Source organism: Mesoplodon mirus (assembly GCF_964341445.2).
Source record: "Mesoplodon mirus genome assembly, chromosome: 20".
Classification (NCBI taxonomy): domain Eukaryota; kingdom Metazoa; phylum Chordata; class Mammalia; order Artiodactyla; family Ziphiidae; genus Mesoplodon; species Mesoplodon mirus.
The window spans coordinates 40760790-40785557 of NC_138996.1; the positions used below are offsets into that span (position 1 = coordinate 40760790).

Below are 24768 nucleotides of genomic sequence, written 5' to 3' on the forward strand. Positions count from 1 at the left end.
AGTTAGAGAATGCTGTATTTCATTTTTGCAATATAAACACCCAGAAAAATATGTACATATGTAAGTATATTTATATTATATATCTGTCTATTATTTTTATATATGTGTGTGTGCTTGTATGTATGTCTTGGCATTTGGCATCCTCTGACTTTTTGCAAAATGTCATAATACTTTATGTCTCAAAGCAACCAGATCAAGACACCTTTTTCTGTCACGTGAGAAGTATATCCTTTGCCTTTAAACATTTCCCTGGCTCTTCTTCCTCTTTATTTCTTCTTATCTTGTATATTTTTGTTCTGCTTTGGCATCTATTATGTTCATCCTCATGTGGCTAGTTTCTTTGCAAGACTAGAAAGAAGCTATTATATATTTATATATACTATAATATATTTATTTGTATTTATATATATGCTGCTATTTTACATGTACCCATTGGCTGTGACTAATGCTTTTACCATTTTTTTTTGTTCTTTGCTTTCCCAGCTTCTGTTTTATTTTAACAATAATACTTTATGTCACTCCTCTTCCTTCCTGGGGAGGCTGAGAGATTTTATAAGACATTAGATTTTCATAGTAATAATAAATACCGCTACCCCACCCCTGTAAGGAGTCTTTTGATACAAAGTGCTATACATTCCAAAAAACTATAATCTGGTGGCTGATGACAGTGGCAGTGGAAGTCAGTGCACAGTGGATTAAAGAGGAGTGAAGAAAAGCTTACCTAATTAAGATTGTTGGTGGGAAATTTCAATTAAGTGCAATATAATTACTTTAAACAACTGTTTAATTTTTTATGCACTGATAACACACACATGAACAGATCCATAACTACACAGAAATTAAGAGTATTTATTTTTTATTTATATAGATTGCAACTTAGACTGTCTTTTAAAGTGGATTGTTCCCATGAAAATGGTCAAACAGCACTTCTTAACCACACATGTAGGGAACTCTTTTACAGACTGAAAAGAAAAATGCTTATTGTAGATGTTTCGTTTATTTTACAACATCCTAGCCTTTTATTACAATCAGAATGAAAATAGAGTGTGGCTAATGAGTGTCACAGTCCTTGAAATGTGTGATATTGAGAAAGCTGTGGCTTCAGAGACCCTCCCACAGCCTCGGTGCTGGTTCTTGGGATTTTCTATTCTATTTTATTGAATTTCCCATTTACCACAAATGCTAGTTGAAACTCACTCAGATAATTTTGCAATTTACAAAGGATTGTGGGTCACAGTTTCAAAAACACGGCTCTGAAAGTCTGCTTCCCTAAGAGGGACTGAAGTCCCCACGTGATCACAGAACGCACGGGGTGCAGTTGACAGGTGCCAGTGGAGCAACTGTATACAGTAAGTCCCCTACATACAAACAAGCTCCGTTCCAAGAGCGTGTTTGTAAGTCCAATTTGTTCGTAAGTCTAACAAAGTTAGCCTAGGTACCCAACTTACACAGTCGGCTATATAGTACCGTACTGTAATAGGTTTATAATACTTTTCACACAAATAATACATAAAAAAACAAATGCAAAAAATAAAGAACACATTTTTAATCTTACAGGACAGTGCCTTGGAAAGTACAGTAGTCCAGTACAACAGCTGGCACACAGGGGCCGGCATCCAGTGAACAGGCGAGAAGAGTTACTGCCTGGAGGAGGGAGAGGAGGTGGGAGATGGTAGAGCTGAGGGATGGTCAGCCATAGGGGACAGAGGGCGAGCTGCAATGTCACTCACGCCTGGCGCTGATGGCACAGGTGCTGGTTCCTTGCTGGAACCAGATGCACATCCGCATCTTTGAAAGTTCGCAACATGAAGGTTCATATGTAGGGGACTTACTGTATGCGTGTAAGTGAAGGACCATCTTCCTAGCCTCCCACATAAGGAGGAGATGACAGATGCCCCAGAATGAGTTAGATATACTGGAGAAGAACGGATCCTGCAGCCTGCCAACCGGACAGGGGGATTCGTAGGAATTTCTCTTTATGGAAAGAAGGCTACCTCGAGGCTCAGACTTTGTCCAAAGTGTGACCTAAATAATAGTCTCACTTGTTATCTTTATTATTTTTCCAGTAGCCCGAAAAACCCTAAATTGGTATGGAATTCTTATTTTCGTTTTTCCAAGTAAAGGTTCTAGGTATGTATCTCTTAAATACGTATAGACCTGGAGTGCAGGGGGCAGGAGGGGACTGTATTTGCAAGAAGGGAGGTACCTTAAAAACACTGCTTTTAAGCATCCCTGATGAACCGGCAGAGACCATGCACCATCATCTACTACTTCAGTTTTATAAAGTGTGCAGAGAACCAGATCACATCATCTCTAGAAACTCTAGGAGATTATAACCCTTAAGAAATTCTTGAAATCCTGAATGAAGCTCACTGGGAGAATTAACCGTGCTAAGCATGATGGGGAAATTACTTCGTGGCTTCTAAACGCAATGCTCTTCTTTCTGCGGTCCTGTTTTATTCTTATTTTATAAATACAATTCTGAGGAACAGTCGTGGTGCTAAACTCCCTGCTCGCTTTTAAGCAAGTAATGAACCAAAGTTTCTAAATGGTATTTAGTATTTAAAAGAAGAATTTCTATTACATGCCATGATTCTTTCCTGATTATTCCGGAGACGTTCTTTAACTACAGAGTTTAGAGGTGAGATGCCAAGTGTGAGGTCTCAGGCAGAACTGATGGAAGTGGGCAACGCGAATAAAGAGGCAAGGATGAAGGTTTTAGTTCAAACACCAGTCTCTTTGTAGGAACTAAAACTATTCTGCTGGATCGAGGAATTCACTTAGCCTAACGTGCTGGAGAGCATCGCGCAGCCCTGCATTCAGATCCTAGCTCTTTCGTCTGTTACTCTGTAACCTTGAGCAAGTTACTCAACCTCTCTGAGCCTCAATTTCCTCCACGTAAAGAGGGAGTAATGCCTGTCTCTTGGCTGATCAGCGTCAACAGTCTGGCAGCCCTTCTGTGTTTCCCTTGCAAGCTCTCTCCCCACACATCTCAGCGGTTATTTCCAACTCTCCTGCTGTCCTCGAAGCTTCAACCCCTCAGCTCCCAGCAGATGGCCTTGTGTTCTATTCAGCAAAAAAAAACCCAGAAACCTTGATTTCCTGTAAACAGAGCTCCATCCCTATGTGTGTCTAGTTCTGTCTTTCCATCCTTTTCTTACTAATCTTTCCAAGAGAGCTCTTGATCCCATTCTGTGCTTCAGAGTTTCCTCTCTCAACTGGCTGGCACCTTCCAATCAACATTTGAACATTCCCAAGTCTCTCAAGTCTTAAAAAATACCCTTGAGTCTGCCTCCTACCCCTGCCCTACCCCATCTTTCTCTTCTCCCCGTGTAGCCAGCCTTCTGGAACACGGTGTGTGTATTCGCCATGAAGTCATGTCTTCACCTTCCACTTACTCCTGTGACAGTGTGGCTTCTTCAGGCTCCTTCCTCATGACTGTCCTCTGCCACCGTCACTCACAGACACAGATGTCTTCCCGACTTATCGGTGGTCCTGCCAATAGCATCAATTGATACTCTAGGCTCTCTGTCACATTTGAGCTCTTGGTAGCATTCAGTAGGTAACCTATCACTCCTAATTGAAATATCCTTTTCCTTAGCTCCTGTGATACCGTTTCCACTTTCTTCCTGAGTTTTTGGCAGTGATTTCTCAGTTCGTTTAGTTGACTCATCTTCCTCTACCCGATCCCCAAACACTGCCGTCACTCAGAATATAATCTCTCTGGGTCCTCAAATCCATTCTCCTGACTTCATTTACGTTCCATGTGCTATGTGTTATGTTACATTCTTTGTGCTCCCAAATCAATAAGTGCAGCCTGGATCTCTCTGTCTTGGAGCTCCAGACATAAACTATGAAAAATCTATCCAAGTATCTTTAGAAAATCCCCACTTGGGTGTCTTCCAGGCATCTCAAACTCCATATGTCTAAAACTGAACCCAACAACTAATTTGGTTATCTATTACTGCCTAACAAGCCACATCAAAATCCAGTGGCTTAAAAGAACAGTTTGTTATCATCTCTCATGGTTCTGTGGATTAACTGGGTAATTTTTGTTTTTTTGCTTGGATCGCTCATGAAATTGCTTTCAGATGTTGCTTGGTCTGTTTGAAAGCTCCACTGAACTGAAATTCAAGGTAGCCCACTCACAGGGCTAGCAGTTGATGCTGTTGACTGTAATGTCTAAACATGGCCTTCCACTTGGCTTGGACTTCTCAGAGCACAAGTTCTGAAGAGGAGTGTCCCCAGAGGGAGCATTCCAAGAGACCCAGACAAGGCTTCTTATGACTTAGAGCATTGGACACTCCGGGATGTCACTTCCATCATATCTGGTCGGTCAAGAAAGTCAGTAAGATCGGCCCAGATTCATGAGATGGAGAATTAAACCCCACTCTTGACTGGGGAAATGGTGGGGACACGGTGGGGACACACTGCATAAGGACATGTGGGATGGGAGATGTTGTGGCCATCTTTGGAGAACACAACTAGCCCATCATCTTTCTTTCCAAATGTGCCTTTCTTTCTATATCAGGAAATGGCATCATCATTCACCTAGTTACCTGGGCCAGAAGCTTAGGGGTCATGCCTGACTTCTCCTGCTCTCTCACCTCCCCTGTGCAGTCAGTCATCAAGTCCTGTCAATTTTAACCCCAAAATATCTCCTGGATCCTGTCAACTCTCCCCTGGATTATAGAAGCCACCTTCTATCCGGGATATGTATCTCTAGACTTGTTCATCCATTCTTCAAGTACAGATTTGAAATATCAGTACACTACTTGACACCCTTCAGTGATCTAGATTCTGGTCAAATGCCTTTAGATGACTTAACAAGTTTCTCCACAATCTGGCTATTCGTCACACCATACTATAGCATAGAAACAATAGAGCAGAGAGTTAAAGGCTATAGGGTCTTGAGCCAAACCAACTGGTTTCACATCCTACAATAGTTCTGACCATTATTAATGCCTTTGATACTTGGGACAAGTTACTGTATAGCATCTTTGTGCTTCAGCTTTCTCATCAATTAGAATGGTCTTGAATAGTCAATGTAAATACTTGTTAGTGGTTATCACCATTACTATTTAATGTGTCGTCTTTGCTAGAGTGTAGGCACACTATTTTTCCACCTCTCTGTTCAAAGCTGTCAGCACAGTTATAGGCATGTAATGGATGCTCAATAAGTATTGTCCAATGAGTGAATGAAAATAGGATGACTAAATGCTATAAAGTATATAAAGGGCCCGACACAGTGCCTTGCATTAACTGTACACAAAGCAGATGTTGGTACAGCAGAGTGATTAAGGATTAAAGCTGTGCACTTGTTAGGTGGCTTTAAGCAAATTACCTTCTTTAACCTCCTGTTTCTTCATAGGGTCATAGTGAGGTTAAAATCATTTAATGCATGTAGGGGGCCAGGCAGTGGCTGGAACATGATGAGTAGGTTATACATGTCAGTAACTATTACTTCACTCTTGTTTTTGCAATTCAAGATTACGTACTTTACTTGTATTTGTAGCAAAATTCTTAAGAATGTAGATCCTTAAATCAGCATCAAAATATCCTCTAAAGCAATATTAGAAATACCTATCATTAGTTATTTATATTTTTAGTTATTTTGATTTTAGGAAGAAATCTACTCCTTAATCCTCCTTTGAATGCATAGTATTCATTCATTCTGCATTTATTTATTGAGCATATAATATTATGTGCCATGCACAGAGCACGGTTCTGAGAACATAGCAGTGAGAAAAAAAGACAGTCACATTTGTTGTTCCCAGAGTGTGTGAATTACTAGGCAAGACAGGATTCAAGCAAGCAATTCCAATGAATTAGAAAATGCACAATAAGGAAAAGTAGAGGATACCATGGCAGGACATTACACACTAGCTTTATTGGAAAGGAGCAATAAGACAAATGTTAAAATTTAGCATAGGATAATTTGGGATAATATAAGACAAAATGCAGGCCATAAATTTTGGTTAGTGTAACTCTAGCAAATGACTTATCCAATCAAAAAAAAAGAAAGAAAGAAATTTATTTTAAAACTTCCAGTTTTAAAATAAATAAATCATGGGATATAATGTACAGCATGGTGACCATAGTTAACAAAACTTATCATATATTTGAAAGCTGTGAGAGAGTAGATCTTAAAAGTTCTCATCACACGTGAAAAAAATGGTACCTATGTACGGTAGAGTTATCGTGGTGATCATTTCACAATATATACAAATAACAAGTCATTACGTTGTGCATCTGAAACTAACATAATGTTGTATGTCAATTAAATCTCAACAACAGCAAAAAACCTCCTTTTGTATGAGTACAGATTGAAAAGCTACATATACGTGATTCATCCTCTTTAAACAAAATAATTCAAATTGCTTTTTAATTTTTCATTGTTATTCAGCATGTATGACTTTTCTCAAATACTAGCCAATTTCAGAAAATTAGATTTTATAGCAAGTTAAAGATTGCCTGTGAATTGAAGAAACGGAGCTAACAGGGCTGCAAGAGCATTGAGTTTTATTCAATATTGTATATAGTATTTATGTTGTTGAGTTGTATAATAGTTCCTTAATTAGGTGCTATATTGATTTTGTCCATTAAACTATGTTTGCAAGGTAGTGTTTTAATTCACTTAGCTTCTGATGTAACTCTGTATCCACAATGTTAAGTTATGGCATGTGGTTGTTTATAAAAAGATATGTTCTCTCTGAGCTCTCAAAGTCAGGGTATGAATCCAAGGTTAGGTCATCAAATTGGAGGGTGGGCTATTGATTGTCTATAAATGCCCAACCTTGCTTCCTGACGTCTTAATTATTAGTGCCGCCGTGGGACTTAAAATGATATTATCATTTACCTTCCTCAGCAGTTGAGTTAGACTTTCACAGTTGGATTTATTTTCTGCCTTTCCATTTTAATCATTATAGGCTGGTTTACTCACATGATGTGCAGGCAGCAAATTCGTGATATCTTGAACAAAAAATGCAGTATTTTTTAACTTTGGGCTGTTTTCTGATATCACAAAATAATTTTCAAACATACCAAACCTCCTAATTACTGGTATGATTTTAAATACTACTCTGTTTTGTCCTTATAAAGTCTAGGGTTGGTAAACTATTATTCATAAAATATCTCAGAGTACAGAGTTCTTTTTTTAAGGCATTATCTGAAAAATGCCACTTTACTGATGTGTTTTTTTTATTTTTTTTATTTTTTGCTTTATAACAAATTAAATACTGATGTGTTTTTATATAAACTGGGTATCACATAAGAAGGAGAGGAATAACAGTAGCTTTGTGGTACTCGGTCTCTTTATGTTTTCACACTCTGACAACTGTATTTTAAGACATTAAGAGTGTTGTGACACATACTTAACTGATGAAAGGAAAAATCACAGTTAGTAGGTGAAAAGATGGCTACTGGCTCCCACATTGAGGCACAACAGGACAAGTTGAAAAAAAATCTTCAAGATGATACTTTATTGTGTTTGAAGATGTGGTACGTCTCACTCTGGCTGTGAAGGCTTTAATTGGTTTGATTCCTAACCCACAGGCTTTGAGTTTAGAATAACTACAGGGCACTCTGTTGCCCTGTCTATTGTTTCCTCCATCTTTCCTCCTTCTTCTCTTAGTAGAAACTGCAGACAGCCTTAGTGTTTCCTATAATCATTCCCAGGTTCCGACTCGGGGGGCTTCAGGTTGGAGTGATCTCAGTAAGGGAGGGTGGAGGGTACTAAAACTGGCCCTCCTTTTATTTCCTCTGAAGCTAAAGTTTTCTGGAATTCAGGACATGATGAAAGACATCTGTTTCCAGGCTTTTATCTAGGAGGACTGATGAGCTTCAGAGGAAGAGGTTGTCCAAGTATTTACAAGTTTATCAAATGGCGTGAATGGCTCACCGACTTGCAGGTGTGTTTACAGTCAATAAAGAGCCTTTGAAAATGCTAACAGGGATGACCACACTTGGCTTGGCCAAATTAGAGGAGGGCCATGACTTGAAAAGCAACAATGCAGAATTTAAAAAGACAAAGCCCCTTCACAAAACTCTAGTCTCCTGACATTCAAATAGAGGCTTTTTAGCAGGAATGTTGTACTGATATTAGCTGCCAGTTCTGTGGATTTAAGCAGAGAAAAATCTGTGATGTCCTTGTATCTCTATATCACTGATTATAATGACAGGGTTAGGTCAGCATCTACCCTTTAGAAAAGACACATTCTGAGACTTTAATTCAAAATAAATCCATTCTAAATAGTGTAATAATTTGAAGCAAAAGACATTGATAGGCACTTAAAAATGAGATTCACATTTCATAGGAAAGGCTAGAATAGATCAGTGATCTTCAGTGATCTTCAAACTACTTTGTTCTTGTGCCTCTAAAACAAAATATGTGTACAAATTGAAATTGAATTTTAACACAGATGTAGAGAACAAACGTATGGATACCAAGGGGGGAAAGTGGCAGGGGTGGTGGTGATGGGATGAATTGGGAGACTGGGATTGACGTATATACACTAATATGTATAAAATGGATGACTAATAAGAACCTGCTGTATAAAAAAAATCAATAAATAAAATAAAACTCAAAAACATAAATAAATAAATAAAATTTTATTTCCTGCAACCATAATACTCTTAAGTGTTTTTAAAAATCCATTTTATTCTGTACTGAATTTTGTTTACAGTTATTAGTTGTACATATTTGGATGAAATCAACCTAATTATGATATAAATATGTTGAGCATTTTGATAACTATTAAATATAAAAAGTGAAAATGTATTAAAAATACCTCTGAATGAGATGAATGGGAACTTTTTCAAATAGTTTATGTATTCACTGATGAATATTAGTTATTACAAGAGCAAAGCAAGGTTCAGTATCAATTCTGTTCCTGTTACCCTTTGTTATAAGTATAAACATAAGAAATCTTGCTACAAAATAAGCAGAAGGGAATGGAAGAATTTTTTTAGAAGGATGCCATTCAATTATTTGAAATCCTTATTAGTCATAGGTTAAAAATCACATTGTGATCTATTTCCAAAAAGTATATTTAGTGGTCTACAAGCTGTCAACTTCATCACATTTCTTCTTCAGTTTTATTGAAAGCAAAGAATTAGCAACTACCTGCTTTCAAAAAGATTCGTTATGCAGTTTTCGAATCAATACGATTTCTCAATTTCCGTGGAGAATACCAGAAAAGGCTTCACCAAGGCTTAGCAAAATACATACTGTCAATTATATCTCTTATTCTTTTACTTCGTGGCACTTTTTCTGATATATGAAGAATGGACTGGAAAATCGAACTATTGTTCATTTTCATTTACCTTTGTTGTAATCTCTCTTGAATGCTTTTATCATACTATGTACTTTCAGTATCTGTATTTAGTTAGCTCACTAATTTATGAGAAATAACCACTATATAATTTACTGGCAGAGCTAGTTCCCATTAAAATCAAACTTATTTTCTGTCAGAAAAAAATCTGACTTGTTTTTTCAGTTCAAATAAATTAATACGCGTTTGGTCACAACTGCCTCAGCTCCGAATTCCTATGCTAGGCAGGCAGTAGAGAGGTGGACAAAGACCAAAGCCTTGCCAGGAGTTTGACCATTGGATTAAGTAAGGCATCATTGCCTTTAACATTTCTTACTTTATTGATGTTCTCTTTGCAATCATGAAACTCTTCTGCAGATGAAAAGCATTCATGGACAATGTTTGGGTGGGTGATGGGGGCATGAAACAAGAAGGTTCTCCCTCCCTTTTGATATATCGGATATTAGAACGTGCCCACAGTCTTAAATACTCCATTGCTCAACTTCACCGCACTTTGCCTTTGATAGAAATACGTGTAAGACAGGAAAAACACTAAAGCCCTACCGTGGGTTTATGGTGTCTTGATTAAAGGAGGTTTATCAACAAAAAATTCTTTCAGTTTTGCCTGTTTGACACACTGGAAACTTTATGTTCTAAGATAATGTATGAAAGAAAGATTCTGGATGTGTGAGAGGTGTGCCTGTCTGTTGTAAAGAAGTCTACATATGGAAGTTGTTGGGGTTCTAGAAGTTAATTCCCATAAAATACCCCTCTTTTCTCATTGGAAAGTCCTCATGTTCCCTAGGGGTATGACTCCTCTTGTTTGAAGACTCTTTGACTAAATGACCTCCAAGGGCACTTGAACTCGGAGCTTCTGTGAAGCTTTTTAATTACAGGTACACAAGAGAACCATGGTCACAGCCACTGCTGCCCCATTCAAGCACATCCACTCAATCTTGGTTATTTTGTCTTACAAATGAAAGAACCTTCTCTCTGAAAAAGAACCACCTGTTAGATTAGCTATGGGACTAATTGGATAAGTAGATACACTTATTGACCCAACAGTGGGTACACATATCGTTTCAGTGAGAAAGATTTTAACACCTCAAAATAGAATATGGAGAAGCAACAAAGCAAAACCTGAAACCCTAGAAGTCAGAACTTGATTACTATTTCCAAAGCTAATGCTTTTGGGCAAAGATGATGTTTTGGAAAAACAGCTCCGGGATTAGCACCACTTAATGCTTACCAGCTCTCAAAGTATGTATATACTGTTAAAACTACTAAAAGCCATTTATACCAGCAGTAGATTAAGTAGATTAAGTCACATAAGCTTCAGAAAATAACAATAGAACTTGTTAAAAACAGTAAAGTATAATAATAGCCTTAGAAATGTGTGAACTTAATGAATGAGTCCAAATATGAATGATCTCATGTTTAAATATGATTATGTTTACTAACATGTTAGTGGGAAAAAAGACTGCTACTCTATTGGGTATTTTTTAAAGCACCACGTGGAAGCCAACAGACAAACACTTACTGGGAATTTATAATAAATTGTAACACAAAGAATATTTTGTTATAGTGTCCGTGGCACACAAAACTGGCCATTACTTCCTAATAAATTATGTCCTAAAATTGAAAACTAAGCAGATTTTCTGGTATCTTTCAGTGAGCTAACATACCTGATTTTATATGGAATAGACATTTAAAACCCTGTAATTTGAAATAAATATTTTTTAATAAAAAGCAAAGATTATATGGATGACTCTGTAAAACACATAGTTCTGGAATTGTGCAGACCTCGATTTGCATCTTGACTCAGCCCTCACTTTAGGTATGTAATTTACTTCTTTGAGCCTTAATTTCCTCATCTCAAAATAATATCGACCTCATAGAGTTGTTTTGAAACAGGTGAAACTACCTGGCATGTTGTAGGTTCTCACTAAAGGTTAATTCCATTTCTCTTTAATCTTCTTGGTAAAATCTAATTTATGAGAAATCTAATTTATGAGAAATTTAGGTTCTTGTGCAAAAGCTTCCAAAATGAAAAGTAGAAATTGATCTCAGTTATTTTAAAATTCCTGTGAATAAAGAAAGATATTTGCTTAGATAGCAAGCAAAAGTAATGTCTGGGTATAGGGTTATATTTTTTATCTTTTTATTTATGTATTCTAATTTTGCTAAAATGAATATTTATTAATATCATAAGATACATATTTTAAATTTCAATGAATGATGCATGATTTATAGTCTGTGAGTTGATACCTGAAAAATTACAATGATTACTATAACCCAATTTTGAACTTTTATTTTCAAGAACATTTTATATTAGTAAATTAGTTCAACAAAGATAGACCTGGTAGGTAAAGGACTGTTAACTGCCGTGATTGTAGACATGAGGAAAAAAGAAAGGAAGTGAAACTGTAAATAATGACTTTTTCTTAAGCTTTCTTGTACAGCCCCCTCCTGCCTCCTACCTAGGTTATTGCAACTGTATCCTAACTCATCTCTCCACTTCTGGGCTTCCCACACTACTGCACTTTAATGTCCTTGAGACAGTGATTTCGTGTCACCTTTTGCCTGATCAGAACCTTTAATGGGTCTCTGTTTAGCTGGAGCTGTCCTTTGCACCTGATGGTCATATGTCGTTGTAGGACACAGTAGTCCAGATAGAAAAGAATGCCAACACTTACTAATAACACACTGTCCCTCAAACTTCACACTTATCCATAAATGTGATTTGTTGTGAATTACTCTAGACCCTAATGGCCATAACCTGGATATCTACCATAAACATCTGTTCCTTACTAATCTTTTTTTTTTTTTCTGGCTGCGTTGGGTCTTCTTTGCTGCGCGTGGGCTTTCTCTAGTTGCGGCGAGCGGGGGCTACTCTTCGTTGTGGTGTGCGGGCTTCTCATTGCGGTGGCTTCTCTTGTTGCGGAGCACGGGCTCTAGGCGTGCGGGCTTCAGTAGTTGCAGCACATGGGCTCAGTAGTTGTGGCGCACGGGCTTAGTTGCTCCACGGCATGTGAGATCTTCCCGGACCAGGGCTCAAACCCGTGTCTCCTGCATTGACAGGCGGATTCTTAACCACTGCGCCACCAGGGAAGCCCTCTTACTAATCTTGAATTCTGCTTCTCCTGATGACACGCATGCGCACACACACAAAACATATTAACAGATAAGTGCCTTTGTAGCATTGAAGTATAATTAACCCATATTAAATCTATTTCAAGTACCTATTTTTAAAACATGCCATAAATTATATGCATAGTAACACAATGCCTATATGTATTTATGTATATACGTATATACCTACCTTCAAGATAAGGGGTGGAATAATGCTCTTTGACAGAGTTGAAAATACAAAAAAGCTAGTGGGAAGCAGCCGCATAGCACAGGGAGATCAGCTCAGTGCTTTGTGACCACCTAGAGGGGTAGGATAGGGAGGGTGGGAGGAAGGGAGACGCAAGAGGGAAGAGATACAGGAACATATGTGTATGTATAACTGATTCACTTTGTTATAAAGCAGAAACTAACACACCATTGTAAAAAATTATACTCCAATAAAGATGTAAAAAAAAATACACAAAAAAGTAAAATAAAATAAAATAAGGGAACATGAATTATAAAGACCAAATTCTTTTTTTTATTGTTTGTAGATTTTTTTTTATTGGAGTATAATTGCTTTACAATGGTGTGTTAGTTTCTGCTTTATAACAAAGTGAATCAGTTATACATATACATATGTTCCCATATCTCTTCCCTCTTGCGTCTCCCTCCCACCCTCCCTATCCCACCCCTCCAGGTGGCCACAAAGCACCGGAGCTGATCTCCCTGTGCTATGCGGCTGCTTCCCACTAGCTATCTATTTTACGTTTGGTAGTGTATATGTGTCCATGCCACTCTCTCACTTTGTCACAGCTTACCCTTCCCCCTCCCCATATCCTGAAGTCCATTCTCTAGTAGTAGACCAAATTCTTTAACCTGGTATTCAGGGGCCTCCACCATCTGATATCGTTTTTCCTTTTCCAATCTTATCTTTCATTACTTCCGTGACAAGCCCATTAATGTCTTCCATTCATTTAATACCTACTGAGAGCCAAGTGCTTTATATAGAATAGCTCATGTAATCCTGTAGCAGTCCTGCGATTGCATTATGACTATAGCCCCATTTTACAGATGAGGTTTAGAATCAAAGGTTTAGTATATACCTTCAGGGCACACAGCTAGTTACTGACAGAGTTGGGATTCAAACCCAGGTTTATCTGACTCCTGCCTTTCTTAACTTCTTTTCTAGCCAGATGGATGTCTCTGCTCACCATCACCCTAACACATGTTCAGTTCCATTGCCATGTTTTTAATTATGATATTCACCCCAACTCAGAAACCTTAGCCTACTTGCCCTACCAAGTTTAGCTCAGAACTTACCCCTTCTGTGAAATCTTTCCACCTCCAGCCTTCAGTGATATCACTTTGCTCTGACCTTTAACCATGTGTTGCTTTAGATGGTCATTTAATTTATTAGTTTTTAGGTGTTGTCTTCCCAACCAGGTAACTAGTTGCTTGATGGCAGAAGCCATCAAAGCCAGACTAATCTCTAAGATTCTATTCTCTAATTTATATTTCTTCTTGATACCCACAATTCTGTGTCCCTAGTAAACACTCAAAAATGAACTCAATGTTAAATTAATAATCCTTCATAGATAGAAGACTCTCCTCTGTCATTAAATAAAATAGTTCACAACTCTCCATCTTGAAATGAAGTCATCTAAATTTTGAATTCACAACTTATCCAGTGTTGTATAATAGATATTTTATAACATTATGTAATATCTGAATTAATATTCAGATCAGTGTTCTTAAAAAGACAAATTCAATACTGTCAACTTTGTGACTTTCAAAAAGATTGACTTGATAGAGAATAATCTGCCCACTTCCATTCTCTTCCTTTGCGTTCATGGACCCTTTCCATGGAATAAGAGACAATGCAGTTTTGTGTCCATTTAAGGCAAATTGTAAAACCTTCTCTATCACTAACCCCCTCAGAATGAGGAAGAACCTTAATGAAGAGGTAAGGAGGCAGAGACATACCAAAAAAGAGGATTCCTGGATCTGTTTCCTAAAACTGGGAAGGAGATGGTCTCTAAGAGGGGTCAGAGATTCAGGGAGTGGAGATGGAGACTATTTGTTCTCAACACGTTGAAGTCATTGAGAGGGCTAATAATACATATGCCCGGAAGGCTGAAGGTGACGTTGAGGTGAAGATCAAAAGGAAGAGGAAAAGTTGTGGCAGCCTATGTCAAAACCTTGTGAGAATTTAAACTTACCCCTCCTCCTTCCCTTCCCCTCATAATGTGCCCCCTGCCCCCTCTCACCCGCCCTTCAGGCATCTGAATTTCCATTCATTCTACTATATAGTTTGGAGGGAACTACATGAATCTGTGCCATTGACTGTTTTTGTTGTTTGCTTAAGGATTGATTTGGAAATCTCCATAATCCATTCTGCCTTAATTTACACTTTGCAGGGTTATGGTATGTTTAGAATGACTGGTAAATACCAGACTTAGATTAATCTCTCCCAAGAAATAACAACACATATAATTTGTAAGATAATTATGTTTCAAGCGATCAAGAAAGACTGTGGGTGTGAAAACAGTTGCAGTAACAGGCAAAGCTTGGGGGGAAGTAAAGGGGTGTTGACTTAAATGTCTTAAAGGATGTTGTGCTCAGTCAGGGTTGGCTGAACAATATCTAACAAAGAAAAGGCTTTTAAGGGGAAAATTAGGAATAAATAAGAGCATTTCATTTATCAGAAGAAAATGAAATTTCTGAGCATCTAAGTAAAAAGAATTTTTTGAAAGTCAGAAAGCTGTTTTGTTTTTTGGCTTTGTTTCTTTTTAATGTTTTGTTCTTTTTCAATGGATCTCTTACATTCAGGAAAATTGGGTGGATTTACACAAGAAAATAACACCATAGATTCCGGAGAACTTGATATTGGCCGAAGAGCAATTCAAGAGGTTCCTCCCGGGATCTTCTGGAGATCACAGCTCTTTATTGATCAGCCACAGTTTCTTAAATTCAATATCTCTCTTCAGAAAGATGCATTGATCGGAGTATATGGCCGAAAAGGCTTACCACCTTCCCATACTCAGGTAGGCTCTGTTACCAGCAAAATGAAAACTGCTCGTTTACATTTAAAGTCATTCTGTTTCTTAAGTTCAGCTGTTTAACTGTTTGACCACTTTTGTGTTGATCTTTTTCAGTGAAAAGAATTTTGAATATAGGTGACACTTATCTTGAGATTTTTGAATTAGTAGGAAGAAGAGCATTTTCTTCCTGACTTGCTTTAATCATTATTGATTGATTAAAATGTACAGAATTTGTGAGTAACCTGATGAATATTGAACATCATCTGAGTACGTAGTAAAACACCATAGATTTTCCAAGCGTTTTAGAAAGATTCTATGATCACTTCCAAAGATCATACTCCTTTCATGTAATAGATGCGTGACATTTTCATCTCAAACATGTATTCATTCTGTTGAAAATATATACTTTTTACTTTATGTCAGATTTACTCTTTGTAAAGAAATTATGGGAACATAAACAGAAATATCATGATATAAACTTTATCAACTCAAGCCATGATTCCTAGTCTACATATGATGAACACTGAAATACAGAGATAAAAGAGCTTTCATAGGTCACCAAGGATGATCACATTACTTAAAACAATTCAAATGCCCCTATATCGTAGATTCAAAGAACTTTAGAGTCAATTTGCCTTCATGAAAATCACCTCACAACTGTCACAGATCGATAATCCCACGGATTTTTCATAGTGTAATATTGGCCCACGGTGTATAAATTGGAAATTGTGGTTTAAAGAGGTCCCATTATGTCTAAGAGAAATTATTTAAATTACCTACCACAAAATTGGAGCCCAGACTTTTCCCCAAAACAGGAATTCCAAAAAATGTAATAGATGGTTAATTAAAATTGACAATTAGATGAGCTTAAAGTTATGCTTGAAAATCAGTTTATTTACTCATAGAATTTCATGCCGATTTTAACTGGATTTATCAAATGAGGACCAGAGGATTTTCATGGTGCTTTGTATTATGTAATTTTGTGAGAAATGCTTTTTCTATAACCTCGGAATATAAATTATAAAGAAAAATTGATCCCTATACTAATAAAAATAATATCTTTAAAAAAAGATGAGTAAGAAAATTTGGACATGCTGTCTCTAATGTCATGGATCAGGGAAAGTTTCATATACATATATAAATGATACAGCTGTAAATTTTTTAACGTTTTTCATATCTACATTGTTAAAGTAATTCCTTTAATGTTTACATGTCAAATTCCTCTTATTGTGTACTGGGGTCCAATTTTAAATTTTAGATTACAATTGCATTTGACTCTAGTTCATGTTATAGGTGACACTGACTAAGATGTAATAACCGGATTTTCTTCAGTGGAGGTGGCCCTCTCTGACTTCAGTTATAGCAGATAGATTGCATTTAGTAGAGCAGTAGTCCAGTGAAATAGGAAAAAAAAAATTTTTTTCCATTGGAATCACATACATGATTAAATTATTTCTGTATAACTCAAGAAACATACCTCTAAACTAAGTACAATAGCGAGTTTGTGACCTATAAATTCCAAAAATTAATTTCAGAAAAAATTCTCTAATGCATTGGGCACTTTAAAGGTTTATTTAAAGATTTAGGGTTGACTTATTGGAGGTTATATATGCCATATAAGACTAGGGAATAAAAGGTGTAGTTTCAGGTTTTCTTATAATCCTGGTATTTAAACACAATATACGTGATATCCACTTTTCTTTTCTCCCACAATATATGTGTTTAAGTAGGTTATGCATTTTCTTAAGCTCCACAGTTATTAGAGTTCCTTCCTACAGTTTATTCAGGATCAGCAGAGCAGACAACTCTTTCTGAGTTCAGTGGTTAAACATGAAATATGCTATAAAACAGCCCAAACTGAACATTTCTCTGTTTCTGGGGAATGTTAAATAAATCAACCTGAAATAATTAAAATTGGCCAACCATTCAGAATAATCACTTGAGTTTTGAAAGTCTTTTGTGACCCTTTGTAAAACTGTCCATATGATGGTTACCAAGGAATTGATTGACTTTCTTCTCCCTGATGCTCAGTTCATTCTCCTGGACAGTTAGAAGCCTAAGGAAGCAAGTTAACGCTGTACAGTTAATAGTGTACTGTATCCTTTAAGTGCATCTGCATAAAGGCTATTTGAGAATGGGAGTGGGAAACCTGGGTCCTTGAGCACACACGCCTGCCACTTTCTGACCTTGTGACCTTGCACAAGTCTAACTTCCTTGTGCCTCGGTGTCTGTCTGTAAAATGAAGGAGTTGTATCAGGTGATCTTTAAAATCACTCCCTCCTCTATGTCAAGGATTTACAGCAAGAATCTACCACCACCAAAGAGTTGATATGAGAGCACAGTTAGGTATTCATAGATTCTGCGTTCTCGTCATTTTAATAACTGAAATGAGTTAAGAATATGGAAAATCTGTTCAGAAACAAACCACCAAGATACCTTTATCAGGTATAAGCTTTGTCTCATGATTGCTCCTCCAAAGTGGTGAGACCGAATTTTGTCCTAAAAATAGCATAAGATTCTAAGACTTGCTGCGCAAAAAAATCCAGAGGAATCTTATGAATAGGTATTACAGAGCAGAACTCTTCAGATTTGCCCGTAAGTGATTACTTTACACCCTGAGAACAAAGGTTATTAAATTTCTACCCCACATAGTTTGTTTCCTTTTCGCGGAGATAGCTTCAGTGTTAGATAGGGGACGTGTCTTTAGGTATTTGAGTGCCCTCCTGAAGTTGTGTGTGAAATGCCCCCCGAAGGGCCTCGAACTGGGTAGATACTCAACAACCGTCAGCTACTCCCCCGCCACCAGCCTCACTTTATTGTTCACACTGTGATGACAAATAATGATCCCTATGATAAAGGTGACAATTAATAGGGCTTGAAAGACCTGTTAAAATTCAAAATTTCCTCCCATTCACTTTGTCAGTTACTGTGTTTATGTTAGGGGAAAAAAGTGTTTATGTGCAATGGGACCATAAAAAGAAACTTTTTCTTGTCTTTTTGCCATGCTAATGCAAGTATTTAAATCTGATGAGAAAATGAATGGCTTATTTGAGGCAGAGGCACCTTTCAAACGTGCTGAATTAATTTCCTCTGATAATTTCGGAACAGAATCCCAGTGAAATTTTGCAGTTCAGATATCCATACCCGTCATTATTTTCATCTTCATAAGATGTAAATGAATGCTAATCACGTTGTGGCTTTTTTGTATATTTCTCACAGCTAAATGATGTTATAATGCAGTTTGACTACACCAAACAATAACAAAAAATGCTTTTATATTTACATTTAAAATGTAGTGTGTCGGAAGCTGAATTAGATATTCTAAATTCTGTCCAATGGTAACAGTAAGAGGTCTGTGTACAGTGGCAACGTATTTAACTGATTCTTAGAATCCCAACAACTGATTTTTTTTCAATTTGATTGTATTAAGGGATTCATTATAAATAACCTTTCCTTAAATAGATGTCTGATGAAATTCCATTTAAGGAGTCTATCAGAAAGTAGAATATTGATGATTCACATGTGTAGTGCTTTAGCATTAATGATTTATATTTATAGTGCTGTAGTGTACTTTTCACCATAAATACATACCTCAGGAATAAAATGAAACTGGGTAAAAGTCTATAGACCCTGAATGATTCTACTTTTAAGAAACTATTGTCTAACAAGTTTATTAAAACTGTGTTGGAAAGTCTTTGCAGTGTCTTCCAAATTCACTGAATTATCTCTGGCTACAAAATTTTACCCCACTATTACCAGTCACATTCCATCTTTTTTTCCTATTTATTTATTTGTTTGTTTGTTTGTTTGTTTATGGCTGCATTGGGTCTTCGTTGCTGTGCGCGGGCTTTTCTCTAGTTGCAGCGAGCGGGGGCTACTCTTCATTGCGGTGCGTGGGCTTCTCATTGCAGTGGCTTCTCCTTTTGCGGAGCATGGGCTCTAGGTGCACAGGCTCAATAGTTGTGGCTCGCAGGCTCAGTAGTTGTGGCTCACGGGCTTAGTTGCTCCATGTCATCTGGGATCTTCCTGGACCAGGGATCAAACCCATGTCCCCTGCATTGGCAGGCGGATTCTTAACCACTGTGCCACCAGGGAAGTCCCCATATTTTTTTGAATTATCTTCAAATTCTCTGGTTACATTCTTCCAGCTACCCAATGTTCATGATTAATCTTGCTAAAACCAAAATTAAGTTTAATGATGATTGACTTCATGATCATAATTGGGACGGCCATCCCTTCAGAATTCCTCCCTCCATTGTTTAATTTTTTAGACTTTTGATCAAAGATGTAAAGGCATCTTGTTATGTTTTTGATCTAACCGTAACTAAGTGAAAATCCATGGCTTTCTCCATGGTGCTCGGAATGGTTACATCAGGGTCACAGAGGGGTGGAGTCGGGTAACGGGAACAGCCTGAGCTTTGGAGCAAAGTGCACTGGAGTTCACATACCACCTGCACCACTGACCAGATATCAAGCTTCTCAAGCTTCAGTTTCCTTCATCTTTGAAGTGTAAACATTAATGCCTTCCTAGAAGTGTTGCTAGGAGGATTAAAAATAGTCCTGGCACAGAGTAAGTATTCAGTAGCAGGGTTACTACTTGAGTATTAAATAGGAGAAGATCTTAAGAGGTCATCTAATGGTCTAACTAAAACAGAGCTGCTGGGCTTGGAATAGTACAGGGTTAGGGTTGTAACCCCAAACTGCCTCAACTCACAAACTTTAAAAAAAATTTTTTTTCATAATTTTATTGAAGTATAGTTGATTGACAATGTTGTGTTAATTTCTGCTGTACATCAAAGTTATACATATAGGGCTTCCCTGGTGGCGCAGTGGTTGGGAGTCTGCCTGCCAATGCAGGGGACACGGGTTCGTGCCCCAGTCCAGGAAGATCCCACATGCCGCGGAGTGGCTGGACCCGTGAGCCGTGGCCGCTGAGCCTGCGCGTCCGGAGCCTGTGCTCCGCAACGGGAGAGGCCACAACAGTGAGAGGCCCGCGTACCACACACACAAAAAAAGTTATACATATACTTTTTCACATTCTTTTACATTATGGTTTATTACAGGATACTGAATATAGCTCTACAGCAGGACCTTGTTGTTTATCCATCCTATATATAATAGTTTGCACCTGCTCATCCCAAACTCCCAATCCACCCCTGCCCCAACCCCTCTCCCCCTCTAGGCAACCACAAGTCTGTTCTGTAAACTCACACACTTTGTATCAGTCAGAAGAATTAAGTAAGTTTGGACACCGTATTGCACATCAAGGGAAGAAATGGTCTGTGATGTTTAAATACAACAGTGGTGTTTGCTGTGCGGTGGGTAATCTCCGTCACCCCTGTAAATGCGATGCCTAGAAGACCTGTCGATCAAGGAACCTGTTTCTACCACTGTGTTTATTAGAGCGAAGGAGGAAAGTCTGGCAGGAGGGAGAGGAGCAGCGCAACCGACCCTTTCCGGCCACTAACCAGCTCTCCTTGTGCTCGTCCTCAGTACGACTTTGTGGAGCTGCTGGACGGCAGCAGGTTGATAGCCCGGGAGCAGCGGAACTTGCTCGAGTCCGAAAGAGCCGGGCGACAGGCGAGGGCCGTCAGTCTCCACGAGGCCGGCTTTATCCAGTACCTGGATTCTGGAATCTGGCATCTGGCTTTTTATAATGATGGGAAAAGTGCAGAGCAGGTGTCGTTCAATACCATTGTGATAGGTAAGAACTGTCTTCAAAGCATCACTTCCGGGCTTCCGGCCTCAACACTGTGTTGCCTAGAAATTCAATTGTCTTCACCAATTTGAGTGATCCCTAGGATGTTAAAGCCTGAGGTAGAAGTGAGAAATATTTTTTAAGTTGTTTGTTTATGACTGTGTGACAAACCGTGAAGCACAGGAAGACAGTATCACTTGGAAGTAGCTTGGAGGAGGACAGTGCATCACGAAAACGCTTTAAAACGTCTGCATTTGAAATGTCAGTGCCTTGCTTTACTATTCGAATAATCTGGTATGAATGAATACTTTTGGGGGGTTATGGAGCAAGCCACCCGTGCTTCCTTCAAGATGTAGCTAAAATGATCAAAGTGACACGGTTTACCCTGCACGAGAGGCAGGCTGCACAGCAAGGACTGCTTCTTGTTCTTTTCTTCAGAGTCTGTGGTGGAATGCCCCCGAAACTGCCATGGAAATGGAGAGTGTGTTTCTGGAACTTGCCATTGTTTTCCAGGATTTCTAGGTCCGGATTGCTCAAGAGGTATGCAAGTTAGATTCTTTTCTTAAGCCAATATAAATAAGCTGTAGAAACACGAGCAATTCAGAAAGCTCTCAAGACAGGAAAGAAAACGGGGGAGAAATGGCATATTGCTGGTTCCAGCGATGTGCCTGTTCTTGGACAATCTCGATGGGAAACGTGGCTGTTAATTCGTCTGTCGTGTTTTATTTCACAGCAGCCTGTCCAGTGCTGTGTAGTGGCAACGGCCAGTACTCCAAGGGCCGCTGCCTCTGTTTCAGTGGCTGGAAGGGCACCGAGTGTGATGTACCAAATACGCAGTGTATTGACCCGCAGTGCGGGGGTCGTGGGATTTGTATCGTGGGCTCTTGTGCTTGCAACTCCGGATACAAAGGAGAGAACTGTGAAGAAGGTAAACATGTCAAACCTTGCAGAGGTCTGTCTTTATAGCTTCATAAAGAAACAGCTTATATGTCTAACCCTTCGTTTGGCAGATGAATCTTTTTATACGCCTCCTTCTGAAAGTAATTTTGATCTTGCATTGCTTCATGAACATTTTACCTAATAAAAAGGAAAAAATACCAAGGAGTCCTTTAGCTCTCTCTCATTTGTGTGAATAATTTTTTTTTTTTTTACTCTGAGAAAAGTACACAAACATTTTTGTCTTAGAACCAATGGTGAACCGTTGAATTCTTTTTTTTTTTTTTTTTTTTTTTTTTTTTGCAGTTTTTCACCTTGATGCCAGCTTCTAAATCTAGCATTCTGGCATCTCTAGAAAGACAGAATATTGAACATAGTATACTGGTGGAGAAAAATACATCATGGGTTTGTGCCATAACTGTATATAATGTTGATAGTCAAGATGCTATACTGTAAAGTGCAGTTGAACTGTTTTTTCAAAAAGCAGAAAAGCACCATTTCCGTTCTTCAGTCAAATGGATTTTATTGATCTGCACACACAAAGTGATGCAATTAAGTCTCTGGAATTAAATTTTCAGGCCATTGACCCTACAAGTGTAAAGTTTTATTGAGTCAAATTGCTAAATTAAATCTCGTCATCTAAAGCACATTAAAGTGAATTAAGAGAGATGGAGAGTCTGCAACTCATTTATTTCTCAAACATTTGAGGGTCCCATACAGCTGTCAGTACTCAGTGGTTATGGATTAGGTCAGCTGATTCGGATTTTGTTATAGAGAAGCCAATACTTATTACTCTCCGGGCAGAACGGAAAGCAGTCGTCTGAAATCTCAAGAGCAGAAGTGTGTAATTCACTAGAATTACAAATCCTTGCAAGAGTCTCAATTACCTAAATGGCATGATTCTTAATGCTTTATTGTATAAATTCTCTGCATTTTTCAGAATAAGTTCTTGCAAATAAACGGTGGGTAAACATTTGAGTATCCAAAGTGTTCAGGTAAATCAGATTGGGGTGTAATTCTTTGTTCCATATGTACTTGTGTATATCTTCTAGATTTGACCGTAAATTTGTTCTCTTTTCTTTCCACTAGCTGACTGTCTAGACCCTGGATGTTCTAATCATGGTGTGTGTATCCATGGGGAATGTCACTGCAATCCAGGATGGGGTGGTAACAACTGTGAAATACTCAAGACCATGTGTCCAGACCAGTGCTCTGGTCATGGAACATATCTTCAAGAAAGTGGCTCCTGCACTTGTGACCCTAATTGGACTGGCCCAGACTGCTCAAATGGTGAGGTTCATACATGCCATACGATTGAGCACTTAATATTCTTTAGCTAAAGGTTACGACATTTTAATTTTTAAAACACACTTATTATACTTAATTTTATTAAAGTGAACATTTATAGAAATAAATATTAAAAGTAATGAAATTTGTTATCTTATAATATGGAAAGAAACAGGCTTAGTCAATTTGTCATTAAATTTCTCCTTTAGTATTAATATAAAGAATAATCTTTCACTTGTGTAAAGCCCTCTTTCTTCTTAACTCTGAAGGCCTGTGTACAGCTTGGAGATTTAAGCACGTTATCTCATAAACAGAGAAGCTTCAATTAAAAAATTATGTGACAATAGAAGACTTAATATTATCACAATAAAGAGTAAACATATATAGATATTATGGTGTACATAATGGTTCAACACTGAGTTTTTAATTGTAACTGTATGATTATAATAGAAACGACAGGTAGTAATTTTATCCAATCAGTCACGTTGTATTTGAGCGCCAGCTCTGTGCATGGCTTTGTGACAGACACTGCAGGGATAAAAGAGTGTCAATTATCCCTGCCCTGTAGAATAGTGGCTTTCAAGTTTTTGACCATGACCTAAATAACATGTGGTCTTAAATACATTTTTACATTGTGACCTCATATACATATATGTGCATATACTCACATCACTGAAACAAAAGCTTTACAAAGTGATATACACTGATACTTTCTCCCAAGTCTGTTCTACTTTTTTTAGTGCCGGTTGCAACCCGTGAATTAATTCCATGACCCACTCGTTAGTCATACAGTTTGAAAAGATGCTGTTCTAGTCTAGAAGATTACAGTTTAATTGGGGAGATGAGATAAACACACATGACATACTTAGAAACCAGTGTGTTCCAGTATAATATTCTGTTGAGTATTACATGGACTAATATGCTAAATTCAGTCAGTATTTAGATCCTGCCTTGATGCCTGTTGAAAGTTGTCAAGGAGATTTTTAACATTTCTTGCCTTCTTTTAGAGATTGTAGTTAATGTGGAGGTTGAGGGAATATTTTTTGACTAGGGGAACAGTATTAGAAAGTACTTACGAGCATGGATTCTGAAATCCGATGTTTGGGTTCATATTCAGTCTGTACTACTTGATACCTGTATACCCCAGGGAAATCACTGCATGCTTCAGTTTGCTCATCTGTAAAATGGATTTAATCAAAAGACATTCTTTCCAGAGATGCTGCTGTGGGAATTGCTTGAATTGATGCACGTGAAGTAAATACTTAGTACAATGCTTAGCCCGTAATAAATTCTAAATACAGCTGCCACCACCTTTACTGCCACTGCTGCTCCTGCTACCATTACCAAAGACACAACTGTGAGAATATCATTACACACAGGG

The 24768-nt window shown here is 37.9% G+C and overlaps 1 protein-coding gene across 7 annotated transcripts in view; it reads left to right on the top strand.

Moving 5' to 3' along the window:
- Window positions 1-24768, top strand: part of TENM3 (teneurin transmembrane protein 3) — a 330131-nt gene that overhangs the window by 191540 nt on the left and 113823 nt on the right. For all 7 annotated transcript variants that reach the window (XM_082608816.1, XM_082608817.1, XM_082608818.1 and 4 more), the window contains 5 exons: window positions 15255-15469; window positions 20960-21170; window positions 21603-21704; window positions 21898-22092; window positions 23190-23390. In XM_082608816.1, coding sequence (XP_082464942.1) covers window positions 15255-15469; window positions 20960-21170; window positions 21603-21704; window positions 21898-22092; window positions 23190-23390 — 924 coding nt within the window. The remainder of the gene's footprint in view (window positions 1-15254; window positions 15470-20959; window positions 21171-21602; window positions 21705-21897; window positions 22093-23189; window positions 23391-24768) is intronic.